Genomic DNA, 15,270 nt, shown 5'->3' with positions numbered 1-15,270 from the left:
ATTTTGCTTTTTCCCTTTTCTAACCAGATTTTCAAGCAGCATGTCACATTAAGGTCATGGCAGCTGAAAAGAGATGGCGTCCCTCTGCCTGCCAACGTGATGACAGCAGTGGTTCCCAGCTCAGCTGCGCCTTCATGTGGGCTGCAGCAGATTTCCCTCTGCTTGGTGTGGGGGAGTGGTGGAGGTGGCACCTCTGTGTTCCCTGGTCTGGCACAGCTGGCATGGCCGTGGTTTTGGTTAGGATCATCTGGGCCCATGTTTGCAACTCGGAAGGTTTGCTTTGCTGATCCATCTCAGATGCTCTTCTGTCTCCTAGCGTGCTCTGAGCCAGTCTGGTTTTAGAGCTCCCTTCCCCTCTGTCTTGCTCTTTGTTCCATTTCTGATCTGGTGGGTGGCAGCCCTGCCCACAGCAAGGCATTGGAACTGGGTTGTCTTTAAGGTCCCTTCCAACCCAAGCCATGCTGTGGTTCTATGATTTCTTTTCCTGGGAGAGATCTGAACACTGGTGGGTGCTTCCAGGCTGCCCCATCAAATGCAGCATCACACAATAGAATATAAGCTGGTGGCTTGGGCCCTCATCAGTCCTCTCCAGTAGCATGCTTAGAAACTGGTATACCTTAAGTAGGATTGCTGGCTCACATTTTGCTTGTGGTAATGCCAGGTTTGTCACTGTTTTCATGTCACTGTTGTGACATGATTGTGCCCCAGGAGTATTGGCAGGAGGGAGGTGAGCAGGAGGTCTCCAAGGGGTCACTGCGCTGCACTTTACTACTTTAAGTGCTGTTCAGACTGCAAAGGGAAAAAAAAGTGATTTATTTATCTATATAATTGGGAAACCTCGTGCTTTGTCACCTCCTAATCTATGGGAGCCTCTTAGATCCCTCCTCACATTTACCTCTGCACTTTCCCTGCCCAGCATGCAGAAGCTGAGCCAACAGCCGCCCTTTTGTGCTTCACATCCCTCCCTTCACATGTCCAGAGCAGCACCAGCAGCAACTCAGCCTGCTGGGAGGGAGCATTGCAGGGTGCAGAGCTGGGGAAGGGAAAAGAATGAACAACTTGGAAAGCCCAATGTCCAGAATTCAGGCTGCACTTCTTTAGATCCTAATTTTTGGACAGTCGCTGTAGTCTTGGAGGTTTTGCAAGAATTATGATGTGGTGAGTGGGGTTTTTTGTGTGTATTTTTTTTGTTTGTTTGTTTTTTTAATGAAACATTCAGCTTCCCTATACATGTGGTTTTTGTTTTGTCCTAGAAACTAGAGTGCAAACAAAAGCTTTGACTTCCCTAGGGTTGTCCTGTATATGCAGAAGCCTCTCCTGCTTCTATTTTGCCTGTGTGTAATATATATCCACGTGAAGATGGAGCATGCATCTTCTCCACATATATGTTTGGGAACAAGTTAGGGTGCAAAGAGAAAGAAAATGCCTCTCTCCACTGCACCATCAGACCATTTGACTCTGAATGCCTACTCCAGAGATCTGCTCCAGGACCAAATATCCTTCAGCTGTGTGGTGCAGGGCAGTGCCAGAGCCTTGCAGCTCTATCTGGAAAATGAGCAATCCTTTTATTTGTGAGTGATTCCAAATAAACTCTATGGCACCTGACCTTAGAGATGGAGGAAGATGTATTGCATGAAAATGTCTTTCGTGGCTGACTTGTGGCATTTTGCTAAAGTGATGTTTGTGAAATGGCTCTCAGCTATGGGGTGGCTCTTCCTGGGTCAGGACTCCATTGCAGGGTGGGGGTCCTGGTGGGCAGGGGTCTGAGCAGAGGCTGTTCCACCGTTCTGCCTTTTATCTTGAGGGCTGTGATATTTGGTATCATTGTGTGGAGAAGCCTCTGTGTGCCAGGAGCTTCCTTGCCACGTCCTGTCCTCAATGTGGAGGATCAGGAGCTGAAAGGTTTGGCTGGCATACAGCTCAGCGGCCAGATAGGTAAAGCTTGCACTGTCAGGGCAAAGAGCCAGAGATCACCCTTCCACCCTTTGTGGCTTTGTTGGCACCACAGCCGCAGCAACCCATGGCCACAGCTCTCCATGTGCCAGCCCTTATGGCCTGCACAGTGAGGGCTCGGAGCATCCCCTGGGGCAGCAGCTGAGTGTGCCAGCTGGGATGGCAGTGCTGCCCAGGAGAGCAGTGAGGGGCTGTTCTGCAAAGTGAGGAAAGGGGAGAAGTTTGGATATTAAGTTAATAAATTCATTAAAGAGCAGCAAAGTGTGAATATTCTGCTCTCTTACATGGTCTCAATGTGTGCTTGCGTCAAGACAATATCCTCTGTGGCTTGAGGTGTATTTCAAGAGTCTGAGTGATAGATATTTTTTCACATCAGTTTACAGCTTGATGGGTTGCACCTTTTGCCTTTTCTCTTCTCAAGTTGTCAGCTGTTCTCTCACTCATTTTGTTCCAGAAATAAATAAAATAACGATTTGGCAGCTGTAATGACAAATAGGAAACCCAAATGATTTGAGTCACGGGCCAGTGAGATGAGAGGGAACACTTTACATTGATTTTAATGCATTTTCTATTTTATGTGTAAATAATTAGATGTTAGGAATAAATGCTGTCTGCTTAATTCATGCTATTGAAAGCCTTGTGTGCTGTTAATAGGCTTAGTTATAGGAGACACCTCTTTGAAATATAGTTCTTTTATGCATTTTAATAGAGTTCATGGTAAACATACCGTGATAAGCAGACAGCAACTCATATTTCCTGTAGGCAGAATGCACCTAATTAAAATTAATTGATTTTTAAAAAATCATCACAACTAACATTTCCAAATTACTTTTTCCTGTTGAAGAAGCACCCACAGAATTCTGTGGGGGTGTGGGGGACCCATCTGGGCTGGCACCTGGCTCTCCATGCTCTCTGATGCTGAGATCAGGACCACCAGCACAACCAGGCCGCACTGGGGATGCTGTCTGGATTCTCAAAATAAATACAGTGAATATAAACTGCTTTAGGAAATGTAAGGTGACAAAGGGCACATTCTGCAGAGGCTGTTGAGTAGGGGCTTATTCAGAAGTTCGGGTGCAGGTTGCTATAATAAATCTACATTTACAGCCCTGTTGTGGTTTTGGTAGTTTGGATGCTGGCAGTAAGGTCAGTCCCTGAGTGTTTTGCAGGGTTGTCTGGGGTTTCCTGACTGTCTTTGATCCCCGCAGGGTCTTCTGTTTTCAAACCCCGAATGTCTGAAGCAACCCCACGACCTGGTAAAGCTCTACCTGCATGAGTCAAACCGGGTGTACCGGGATAAGATGGTTGAAGAAAAGGATTATGGTACCTTTGATAAAATCCAGCTGGAGATGGCGAAGAAATGCTATGACGTAAGTGTTGAGGTTCGTAACCCTGAGAGTAACATGTGGTAACTCACAAGAAAAGTCAAATTCCTCGGGAGAACAGAGTTTGACTCAGTCTGCTCGCCTCTTGCTTGCCTGGAGGGCAATGCTTCCGGCAGGAGCCCAGGAGCAACATCTGTCATCCATGTTCTGGGCTGCCAGTGTTGTGATTCACCCATAAGGTTCTTGGGAAGAGGAGATTTGGGCTCTGTGAACTGAGTTCATTGATTTATTTAAGTGCTTTGAGTCTCACTTGCACAAGCAGGAGAAGGGTCACATCTCCCTGCTCTGAATGGGAGCAAAGGGGAATCAGACACTTCATGCATGGATGTCCAACCTGTTGGCTTGCCTGGGCCACACTGAGTGAAGAGGAATTGTCTTTGGCTGCTTACAAAATATGTAATAGAGTTAATGTATGTAAGTTGCAAAATCTTTAATATATGTATTTATTAAAATGAAAAAAAAAAAAAAAAATAAAAAAAAGAAGAAGAAAAAGAGCAACAAAACCATAAAACTAGGGGATATTTGACCTTGGTTTTTGTGGAACTAATGCACCAGGCTGGTTCTATGGAAGTGATTGCAATTCTCAAGGTGCACATCAGAGATTTTTGATGATTTTTTTCTTTTTCTGTGCTTCATCTTTGAGAGCAGCTGATTACAAACGTACGTACTGCTGAAAAGCAGTGATGTGAATAAGGCATATGGCCACTCTTCCAATTTCAGGTTCCAAGTCCCTTTTTCAGGTCCCAGAGCTTGGGTTTGAGGTTCATTCTTAGGGTTCAAATCCTCATTGGCTCATTCTGTGTACAGAACCACATTTTAAGGAACAACTCTTCCTTTTTAAGTCACGATCTCATAAAGCTCTGTGCTCTGCTATCTCTTGTAGGCTAGAAAACGTACGAACAGGAGTCAGAGGCTCGATTTTGTAGACTACAGCCTCAGCCTTTGGTGCCTAACCCTTATTTTCCAGGCCTAGAGCCTGTACTTGGGATCCAGAGCCATTGCTTCATCACCTACAGCCTTATTTTTTCAGAACTGGAGTCTTATTTTAGGGCATAAAGCATTAATTTTAGGGCACAAAGCTTCCTTTTGATGTGCACATTCTCTGATGGGACAAAGCTTTGCTCTAGAGGCCAAGGTCTGAATTTTAGAGCTCAAAATCTCCTTTGACAGCCAATTCCTCTCCTGTCCACCAGCCACCACCACTGTGAGGGCCCAACGCCTCATTTCAGTGCCCAGAGCTTCCTTTCTAGTGCCCAAAGCCACACTGCAGGGACCAAAGGCTGATATTCAGGGCATGAAATCTCTTTTGGGGATGAAATGCCCATTTTGATAGATTAAAGCACCGCTTTAGGATCCAGGTCCTGAGCTGAAGACTCCAAAGCCCTTGCAGAGCACAAGCCCTCTTTTTCCACTCTAAAGCATGCTAATGGGGTCCAAAGTGTTGGGTTTTTTTTTCTTGCCCAAAGCTTCCTTTATGCCAGGCTGGTCGTGATGATCTTGAAGGTCTCTTCTGCCCTAAATGATTCTATGTTAGGGCTGAGGCTGCAGAGCTTTCCTGGTGGCCATGTTTTCCTATGGCAATGGGTTGAGTTTTCATGAGTTCCAAAAAGTTGTGAGAGTGAAGGCTATCATTATTGGAGCTTTTTTTCTTTACTCCTTTTTCCCTCTTGCTCTCTTTAACCTTTTCTAACACGCAGGTGCAACTACATGGGTATTAAAAGACATTTGCTAGGTAACTGTACTTAGAAAGATGGCAGAGAGCTGTGTTTTTATTTCTTCATTTGTTACATACATATGTGTATGTTTCTCTGGCAGGACATTGAGGAGACCTTAGAGCAGACCAAGCAGATGAATGTTTATTGCCATTTTGCTAAAGGCATCGGTGAACCTAGCTATGGGCCTGTTCCAACCTGGGAGGAGTTGAACCAGACCCTTGTGGAAGCCTTGGACAGCTACAATGAAGTCAATCCTGCCATGAACCTGGTGCTGTTTGAGGATGCCATGTGCCACGTGTAAGGGGATTTTCTGGTTTTATAGTTTCCTCATAGCACTTATCTGCACAGATTGCTTCTGTAGAGTTGTCGGTATCTTTACTTGCAGCTGATGGAGCAGGAGGTGTGCAGAAGCCCCACTTGATGCATCCTGCACAAATATTGCACTTCTCTGCAGGTGACGGGGGAAACCGTGAGGATTCCGGGGGCTGGGAGATGGGGTGTTGCATGCTGGTGGTTATTTTAGATTCTGGTTACCTGTGTGGTGTCCTCAGCCCTCCCTGTTCTGCATACTGTGTGGCCATTTAATGAATGAGATGGTGTTCAAGCACTTTGTTATTTTTGTGGGCCTTTACTTCAAAGCCAGCTTTGGGATTTCCCTAAATGCTTTCCCAGCTGATTTAGAACCATATTTACACAGTTTCTTTCTGGCATTTTCAAATGCACATGGAGTGATGTTATGTATGGTCAGCCTATCAGTTTAAATGCTTTCAGGTATTTGAGCTATTTTCATTTTTTTTTTAAATCTCACTTGCATTTAGGCACCTGGAGGTCCAGATGGAAGTCAAATGTGGAATTCTATGAAAATAGCAGGTCTTCAGTTTGTGGTTATGAATCCACTTAGATGTCTTGGTGCAGATAGGGAGACGTACCTTTGGTTTTCAAAAATCATCTGAATGCTTTCTATGGATCCGAGTCGAGACAGAGCCTCATTTCTCTGTGCAGAAATGCAGATCTGGCTCTTGGCTGCTTGAGAAGAGGGGATCTCTGGTATAAATCCATGTTTTAAGTGGTTTTTGTTTTCTTTCTGAAGGCATTATCTCCAGAGCTGCAGGTCTGTGTGTCTGAGCCAGGAGGCTGCCGCTCTCCTGCTGCACATCAGTGCATATGATTTCAATTCTCTCTGGACAAGGCAACTTAATGAAGTCAATCTCCTGGCAATTTTATATATAGCATATATATATTTGGTGTTAAAGCTTTTTAACTTGCCACTTCACTGTTTCTGTTCTGAGAGCAGAGCATCCCGTTATTCTTGCACTGTAGTGTGCTGGCGCTGTGCTCTGGCAGATTTTCCCTGTACTGTGGGCTTTTACTCCTTTGTATTAATGAGCCATACTCACCTGGGTGTCCATGGGTGTTTCTGTTTCCAGGAAGGTGACAGTAGTGTTAATCTTGTCCTTCCTGTATGCTAAACTGTGATTTGTGATAACATTTAATGTTATCCTTCCAGTAAATATTTTGAATAAATAGGAAAGCAAGGATTGAGTACTCAGCATGATTTTGTTGAGATTGGGTGAAGTTTATTCCTTTCATTTGGAAATCACGTGTTGCAGAAACACAATATTCAATCCATCCCAAATATTTACAAATTTCAACTTGAATTTGCTGGAAGATTTCATTTCAGGAGGAAAAAAAAAAGAAACAAAAGTTTATGGGCTGAATTTACGTAAGGTGGTGGGGGTCAGCTATCTGTCACGTCCATGGCTCATCGTGCCTGTTCACGGAGCACACAGCCCTGCAGTGCACATTGCTTGGAGAGCTGAAACTGGGAGTGCTGAAGCTGTCTGCACAGACTGGATTGCTTTTCTAGGTGCAATAAAGCACTGTGGTATTTCTCACAGCCTTGTTTAAAAAAATTAATGCAGGTTAGTGTAGGAAGATACTCAATTTAAATGAGCTCAATAAAGGTGGTGGTGTGAGGAGGGGAGTTGTGTTTAATACACAGGACAGTGTGTTTCACAGGTAGGTCCTGAAACTCTCCTTAGAGTTTCGACAAGTGGGGATGTCATCTTTTGCTTCAAGAGAATACATCAGAAACCTGCAGAGTTGACCATGGGACTCTCGGGACAAGTGAACAGACCAGGAAATAATACGAGTTCATTCTTAAGAATGAGAAAATCTTGCTCTTAAGTAGTGCCGTTTGGTTAAGTACAAAACAAACTGCTTTTTCTGGATAGGATTTATGCCATGGTAGTCATATACAAATAGGTTTCATGGCATAGCAGGATGCCTCATCTGGACACGGGCTCCAAATGCTTTGTGAAGATGAACCTATGGAGAGTTGCATCAGATCCTTGAACTTTGCTCCGGTCTTTGCACATCCATGGAATGTGCTTTTCCTCTCAAAGACGGCCGGACTTTTATCTTTTTTTACTGATTTCTGTCCATTAGGACTTGGCAGCTAGAATAAGAACTGGACGCAGTCCAAATTGCCACCAATTTCTTTTCAATTGCCACCAAACTTCTTCTATCAGCCGTGTCCTTTGTGCAGGTCTCGGCGGAGATTGGGATTGCTGACACGTCTCTTAGTGACATTTTTCATCCCTTTCAGAATACAATTTCTTAGTGAATAAAATATGTATGGGAAAGCAGTGGGCAGAGAAAAAGAAAAATACTCTTATTAAAGAGAGATTTCGTATGCTTCAATTTAGTTGCCGCATCAACCGTATCCTGGAGTCCCCCAGAGGAAACGCGCTCTTGGTCGGCGTGGGCGGCAGCGGCAAGCAGAGCCTGACCAGGCTGGCAGCCTTCATCAGCTCTCTGGAGGTCTTCCAGATCACTCTGAGGAAAGGCTATGGGATCCCTGACCTGAAGGTAGGTGACTTTTAAGGCTGTAAAAAGCAGAACTTAGCCGGCAAACGTGGTTGTGCTAAATACTGAGCAGGGAAGATGGAAGAGCTCCCACCGTGGTGTCGGACTGCAGAGAGAAGAAATTCATCACCAGGTATCTTGTTGAAGTGTGTCTGCACAGAGATACGGGCTGATCTGCTGTCCCCTGCCATTCTGTGAGCTGGCCAGGACTGGCAGCACTCCAGCCCAAGGTTTTATATTGGCAGTGTTGCTGGACCCATCCACATCTTGTTGTTCAATGAGTGGAAAATGTAAAGGAGCAGAAAAGTTCTGATTATTTATTATGACCAAACAAGACCTAGTAATTAGCTGAGCAGTGAAATCTGGAGTGATTTGGAAGTGGAAAGGGAGCAGGAAAGGGGAGAAGCAGAGCTCCTAGATCATAGTCAGAGATACAGAGGATACATAGAGGCCAATGAGCTTAAGAGTTAGAAGTCAACACTGAAAAACTTCAGTGAAAAGAAGTTTTAGAAGTCCATTAGTTTCTGACAAAATAAGTCTCTTTACAAACGTTGTAAAAATCACCACAATAACTGCAGTCTGCTCTGCCTGCTAGAGGTGATAGCTGGTGGATCCTGGGTTCCTTCCCCATCACGGACAGGACAGTGAGTCCTATCTCAGGGTAGCGAGTGCCATTGGCAAAGCACGGAACACAGCTGGTGTCTTCCCATCCTAACACAGGCTTTCCTGGTTGCTTACCAGTTTTCCAAGCTCTGCAAATTGGAACTGACCAGGCCTGGCTTTTTCTGCATCATCAGATCAGAGCGGTGGCTGGGCTGGTCCTCTGCTTCTCTCCAGCTCTTTGCTTCCTGATCAGTACATTAAGTTCCTGAAACATCATTAACTCTGGGACTTCAGAAGGGGCTGCAGCAGTTGGAAGGCCAAGATTTATACCACAGCAGTTACAGGACTGTCTGTAGTGCCACCATCTTCCTTTGGATAACCTGTGGTTGTGAACAAGTTGTTTTCTTTATGTCACACCAAGCTGTCCCGCCTGTTTTCATCTCCCTTCTGTGTTTTCAGCCTCACTCATGGGATTTTGTAGCTCCACCCTGCCTACTTATTTAGGAAGCCTACTCTCTCAGCTAGAAATGTAGCTTGATCTCAACATTAAAAAATGTGTTTTCAAAGCACCTCAATGCTTCTCTGTCTGCAGAGGTGGAAGGTAATTTGATGTTCCCTTCACTCTGTATTCATTTTCAAAGAATTTATGAAGGGTGAAGGTTTGTTTGTTTGTTTGTTTGTTTCTCATCTGTGGAAAAGCAGGATGGTGACAGATCACCCTGTCTGCTGTTGGCCCACCCTGCTGTTACAACTGATCCAATCCAAATATCTGGTGATTAATGGAGCAAATTATTCTTTTAGAAGAAGTGTAGTTGCTTGCTGAATTTCCAGAAGTTTCTGGAGTGGTGGCTGGTGTGCTGTTCTGGGCAGCCCTGTATGTCCTGTGTGCTGCTTAGAGGGGCAGGAATTGAAGGATGGCACCTAGCCCATGTTTTGCACAAGGACAACCCCTAAGTCCACTTGCTTTTCAACCTCCAGGCAGACCTGGCAAACCTGTACGTGAAAGCTGGTGTGAAGAGCATAGGCACTGTGTTCCTGATGACCGACGTGCAGGTGGCTGACGAACAGTTCTTGGTGCTGGTAAACGACTTGTTAGCATCAGGTATATCTCATCTAGCTTTTACTTCTCCTCTTTTTCACTGTAAATTTGCTCATCTGTAGGGCATGCTGAAGGGCAGTATATGAAGCAAATTAGAAGATATGTTGGCCAAAATCTGAACTAAATGCAGCACTCAGGTGTCATTATTGAGGATGCACTCCATCTGGTAGATTTTTTCTCTCTGATGTCTCCTAACCTTGTTTTTCCTGTTCTTTTATGGTATGCTGCCTGTGGATGTTATGTTATCTCTTGTGATATTGCAGCTGAGGACAGAGCCAAAGGAACGTATCAGAAGAGGAGGAGTTTGACCTATGGATGCCGTGCATCCACTTTCTAAGTGTCTGATAAAACAAGATTGCTTCTGGGTAGAACACTTGACTGAAGCATCTGTGAGTTGGTGGATGATGCTGAAGCCACTGATCACCCTATCTGTGGGTGTCACATGGCTGCTTATCCCATTCCAGTCATTTTCTTCTTCATTTTTTCGGGATGCGTTTAAGTTTTTCATTTGCTGCTTGCAACAATTTGCAGAATTGTCTCCATGTAAAAGCCTCATTTCCTTGCAGAACGTGGCACGAGTGTGTGCCCTGAGTCCTCCCCTCGCAGGCTGCACTGCAGTGATGGTGCACTTTGGAGCAGCACAGGTGTCACCGTGATGGTGCAAGGGAACCCGGGGAGGGATCATTCCCCAGGCACCCCCGTAAATCACTGCCATAACTGCGTGCCACTTGTTGCCTTGTTTATGAGTCAGAATAAGAAGGTACAGCTGGTTCAGGTGACCTCTGTGGATGGTGAGGGTGCAGAGTCGGCAGCACAGGGGGCTGAGAGTTTGTGAGTAACTCCAGAGTCACCATATGTGACTATAAATTGGCCAGATGGAGCAGCAAACAAGTCCTGCCTGTAATGAATTCATAACCAGGTGTAAGGACAGGGGATGCTGTGGAGGGCGACGAGAAGTTCCCACTGTCTCATTGCCTGCTGCAGATTACACAAGCATCTCCCTGACACAAGATGAAGCTCTGCAATGTCCTGAAGCAAGGAGCAGACTTCAGTTGAGTTGCTGAGGTCATTTTACGGCTCCTTTGAAAAGTAGTGCGGTTTTTTTGTGGTTGCTTTGTGGGAAAATAGGACAGAGTGGATTCTTTTTCTAGGCTCACAACTGCAGCACAGAATTGGAGCTGCACTGAAGAGGTGACTGTGCAGGGACCTTGCCTCTCTGTAACACAGGCTGGAGCTACCAGGGCTGTGCTGAGCTCTCTGGCAGCTCGCTGTTATCTACACGATTGCATTTTCTTACTTCTTCACCGAAGAAACTAGAAGACTATATGTATTATAATATATATTATAATCTAAAATCTACTGATTTATATTCTCCTAGCTGGTGAATGCTCATATTGATGGTGTCTCTTTCAATAATGATGATTTCAATCAAATCAGATGCCAGAAAGGAAGTGAAAAGTGGCAAACTGAAGAGCCACTAACAAAGAAGTCTGGGTACATTTTGGGCAATCAGTTGTATAACTGTGAACTTCTAAGACTTTATCTTTTAGAAGGTTTTAGTGGCATGGGGCTTATTTGAAAGTTCTGTATATGGCAAATGAAGTTCTGTAGAAATCGTACAAGTCTCAAATTCATTTGTAATGCTAAAAAGAATTCATTATTGTGTAACGCATAATAGGGATTTGATTATTTTTATTATTATTTGTAATCAAATCAGCACTGTTAATTAGAAAGAAATGGGCTTTCTGTACTCTGACTCTATTCCACATTTGCTTACTGTGGGCTTGTATAAGAGAGTTGGCTCTCACAAATGTTTATTTTTCAGCAGAGCAACCTTCGGTGCCACCTCCCTGCTGCTGGGGCTCATGGGCGCCTGATGTGATGACTTTTCTCTGGGAAGGGAAGCAGCTGCTTCACTTAGCTCTAAGGCTGCAACAAAATGCAGCCCCGCAAACCAGCATGTACCCTTTTCTTCTAGGTGAAATCCCTGATCTCTTCCCGGATGATGAAGTTGAAAACATCATCAGCAGTGTGAGGAATGAAGTCAAAGGTCAGGGCCTGGTGGACTCCAGAGAGACTTGCTGGAAGTTCTTCATAGAGCGTGTTCGACGGCAGCTGAAGGTGAGACAGTGGCTGTGGGAGCTTGGGTCCTCCCCATCGACGTCAGTGCAGTTCCAAGTGTTGGAAATCCTTTGGGCTACATTGTAGGGACAGCAGCCTGCAGCCTGAAAGGCTTTTTTGCCTGTTCGTGATGTGAACCATGATTCTCTGAGCAAGTACTGAAGCATACAATTCGCTGTCTGTACTCATCACTTTTTGGGTGTGAGACAGCACTATGGGACTTGTATGTTGTCACTTTCAGGAGCTGAGTAGGACCAGCCTTTCCATTTTCAAAGCAGTGCACCAGGGGTTTAGCTGGGGTGCATCAGGACTAAGTCTTACTGCTTGGAAAAGTTGCACGGGGGATCTGCCTTCACGTTGTTGACAGTCTGTAGCCAGAAGAATTTAAAAAACGTTATCTTAAAACCAGAGTGCTGGGAACTGAGTGGGACGTGAGACACAAGATTTATTCAACTGCTGCACATATTCCCAGCTCTTCCCCTATAAATACTTCCTGATATCCCAAAACAGTTTTTGGACTTTTAGGTATGTTGAGCATGTAGAGAAAGTACACTGCAAGAAGGGGTTGGACTTCTCCAGGAAGTATTTGCCCATCTATAGAACTGTACAGTGCTGGGATCCCAAATTGAAGGGGTGGAGAGAGAGTAAAGACTTGACCTTTGCTTGGTGAATACCAATCCTTCTTCTTTAGTGCCTGCTTTGTGTTGGAGGAACATGCTCACTGAAGTGGGGTACCCTGTTCCCTTTTTGATGTAGGTGGGCATGTGTTTAGGATCAGGAACAAGCAGAAAGTTGAATTTGAGGAGAAAATTTGGGGATCATGCTGCAATATATTTGCCCAAGGAGAAGGAATCCAGCCCCTCTGTCAGTGTGGAGGGGAATTTTTGACAGGCTCTAAGGCTGTTTTGTATGTCTTCAGGCACCTTGGTTGTCTTCTGCCTAGTGCCCCTCCCTCTGTATAGTTACAAGAAGAATAGTAGCATTAAGGACAGAGGGAGGGCATTACTCTTCAGGTAAGCTAAAAGGGCACTGTGAATGTGATTTCATGGAGACTGATTGCTTTTCCTTGTCTGCCCTTCTCCTTAATGCTGCGTTAAAGCAGATGGATGGGAAGTACTCTTTTTTGTCTCCGGCATTGAGTGACATCATTGTGCTCTGCACAGAAAGCTGATGGAGCCATCAGTGCCTAGGCCTTGCTGGAAATCACTGCTTGTTTTAATTGCAGAGTAGAAAACATGTTTACTGCCAGATTATGCCTTTTCATTGGCATCAAGTGCAAAAGCTCAGGGATTGAGGTTACTGAAACCTGAGGTGTTGGCATGAGATTTGCTTTTTGGAATAACTGGAGGAGCCCAGGTTGGGCTGCACACCTGAGCTGGGCCTCGGCTCCCGGGACCTTGGGGCTGAGCTGAGCTTCAGCTTGTGGCCCTGCCTCTCAACCTGTCTCTGCTTGGGCCCCTCAGGTTGCGTTGTGTTTTTCGCCTGTTGGCAACAAGCTGCGGGCCCGCAGCAGGAGGTTCCCCGCCATCGTGAGCTGCACGGCCATTGACTGGTTCCAGGAGTGGCCACAGGAAGCCCTCGAGTCTGTCAGCCTGCGCTTCCTGCGAGAGATGGGCAGCGTGGAGGTGAGCACCTCATCCAGCCCTCACAGAGCAGCGTGAGCCATGGTCATAAGTTCTGTGCACTGATGGTACAGTCAGTGAGATGATTGCCTTGCTGGACAAAAAGACAGCGTACAAATCAGTGCAGAAAATAACCAAGCACTTCGTCAGGAGGGGAAACTGTTTACAAGGGTGGATGGTGATAGGACAAGGGGAATGGTTTTAAAGTGAGACGGGGAGGTTCAGGTTGGGTTCAGATTGGAGGAAGTTTTTTACACAGGGTGGTGAGGCACTGGAACAGGTTGCCCAAGGAGGCTGTGGATGCCCCATCCCTGGAGGCATTCAAGGCCAGGCTGCATGTGGCTCTGGGCTGGGCTCTGGGGGGGGGTTGGTGCTGCGTAAACAACTGCAGGTCGTCGTAGCAAAGTGAATATGACACATTGAATAATTTAAATAATTTAATGTAATTGAACATAAAATAACATAACATAACATAATCTGATAGAGTCCCACACTGTCGCCGTCCAAGGTGTTGTTGGTGGACAGCCCAGGTTTGGAGGGGTTGGGCTGGGGCCGGTGCCGGTGGCCCTGGAGCACTGCCGCTGCTCTGTGCGAGGGCCGGCGAGGAGCCCAGGGCTACAGGTAGCCTTATTTGTTGGCTGTGTCTCCTGCTGCGGCCGTGTCTCCTGCTGCACCACGTGGGCCGGTTTCTGCCGATGTTCCCATGTTGGCTGAGCCCACCCAGCTTCGCCTAGCGCGAGCGCTTTTGTTCTGGAGCATCCTGGCTCCGCGGCAGCTTCCTCTTGGTGGCTCGGATGCTGCCAGCGCTCTGCTGGTGCCCGCTGGGGGTGCAGGCAGGGGCTGGGCACTCGGTCGCGTCCTCATCCATGCCCGGGATGTTGTCCGGGACCTCTTTGGGTGCCACTTCTGGAAGAGGAAGAAAATCGCCACAGGGTTGAGGCCAGCTTTCCCACACCAAATGGGTGCAAACACTCCCCCGCCAGCTCTGCTGCCCCCAAACTCACCGCTGTTCATCCAAGCCAGGAGGTCACCGATGTCGGTGATGTCCTCCGGGATGTCGGAGCTGGTTGTCGCTGCTGGAAAGCAAGAAAATGCGCCGTAAGGCAATGCCATCTTTCCCACAGCCACCCGGTGCGGCCAGCCTGCCGCCCGCTCTGCAGCCCCCAAACTCACCAGCTGATTCCAGTGCTGCAATGCTGCAGCTGAGCGGAGCCGCGTTGGGATGGGGGCAGACGCCGATGGGTGCTGGCTGCCCCTGGTCCTCTGGCTCCTCGGGCTGCTCTAAGATGGTGGGCAGGGTGCCGGGCACGAGGCGCACCCGCTGCCGCACCGGAGGTCCTTGGAGGACAGTGGAGGGGCCGGGCTGGCTGGCAGCCTGCAGCGGGCAGCTGCCTGCGGGCTGCGGGGGCTGCCCACGCAACGCGGCCCCGGGCTGCTGCCCCATCGGCTGCTGGGGCTGCATGGTCCCTGCCACCAGGGGGTGATCCCAGCAGTGGGCAGGGGCATTGGGGGGAGGCATACCTGGCTTCATGCCCCCGGGTAGGAGCAAGAGCAGGGGTAACTGCTGCCCCCCAGGTGGGAGATGTCCCAAAACAGTGAGCAGCCCCTCAGGAGTGAGCTGAACCACAATGGGTGGCACCCCCTGAGGTGGGAGCTGACCCACGGTTGGGGGCTTCCCCCCACGTGGCCGCTTGCCCACAGCTGGGGCCTTCCTCCCACGTGGTCGCTTACCCGCTGCTGGGGGCTTCCCCGCAGGTGGGAGCTGACCCACGACTTGGGGCATCACCCCAGAGGGCAGCTGACCCACAACTTGAGGGACCACCCCAGGTGGCAGCTGAACCACTGTTGTGGGCATCCCCCCAGGTGGGAGCTGACCCACCACTTGGGTTGTCACCCCAGGTGGG

General features: G+C 47.4%; 1 protein-coding gene across 1 annotated transcript in view; it reads left to right on the top strand.

Moving 5' to 3' along the window:
* DNAH9 (dynein axonemal heavy chain 9) overlaps window positions 1-15,270 on the top strand; it is a 190,824-nt gene that overhangs the window by 73,634 nt on the left and 101,920 nt on the right. The window contains exons 42-47 of the mRNA XM_042883918.1: window positions 3,162-3,323; window positions 5,154-5,350; window positions 7,762-7,924; window positions 9,503-9,626; window positions 11,602-11,744; window positions 13,208-13,369. Coding sequence (XP_042739852.1) covers window positions 3,162-3,323; window positions 5,154-5,350; window positions 7,762-7,924; window positions 9,503-9,626; window positions 11,602-11,744; window positions 13,208-13,369 — 951 coding nt within the window. The remainder of the gene's footprint in view (window positions 1-3,161; window positions 3,324-5,153; window positions 5,351-7,761; window positions 7,925-9,502; window positions 9,627-11,601; window positions 11,745-13,207; window positions 13,370-15,270) is intronic.

The sequence above is a fragment of the Lagopus leucura genome, unplaced genomic scaffold (assembly GCF_019238085.1).
Source record: "Lagopus leucura isolate 7727_CA_CO unplaced genomic scaffold, USGS_WTPT01 Super-Scaffold_100040, whole genome shotgun sequence".
In the NCBI taxonomy this organism is placed as follows: Eukaryota; Metazoa; Chordata; class Aves; order Galliformes; family Phasianidae; genus Lagopus; species Lagopus leucura.
This window is presented reverse-complemented; position numbering and strand designations above follow the sequence as displayed.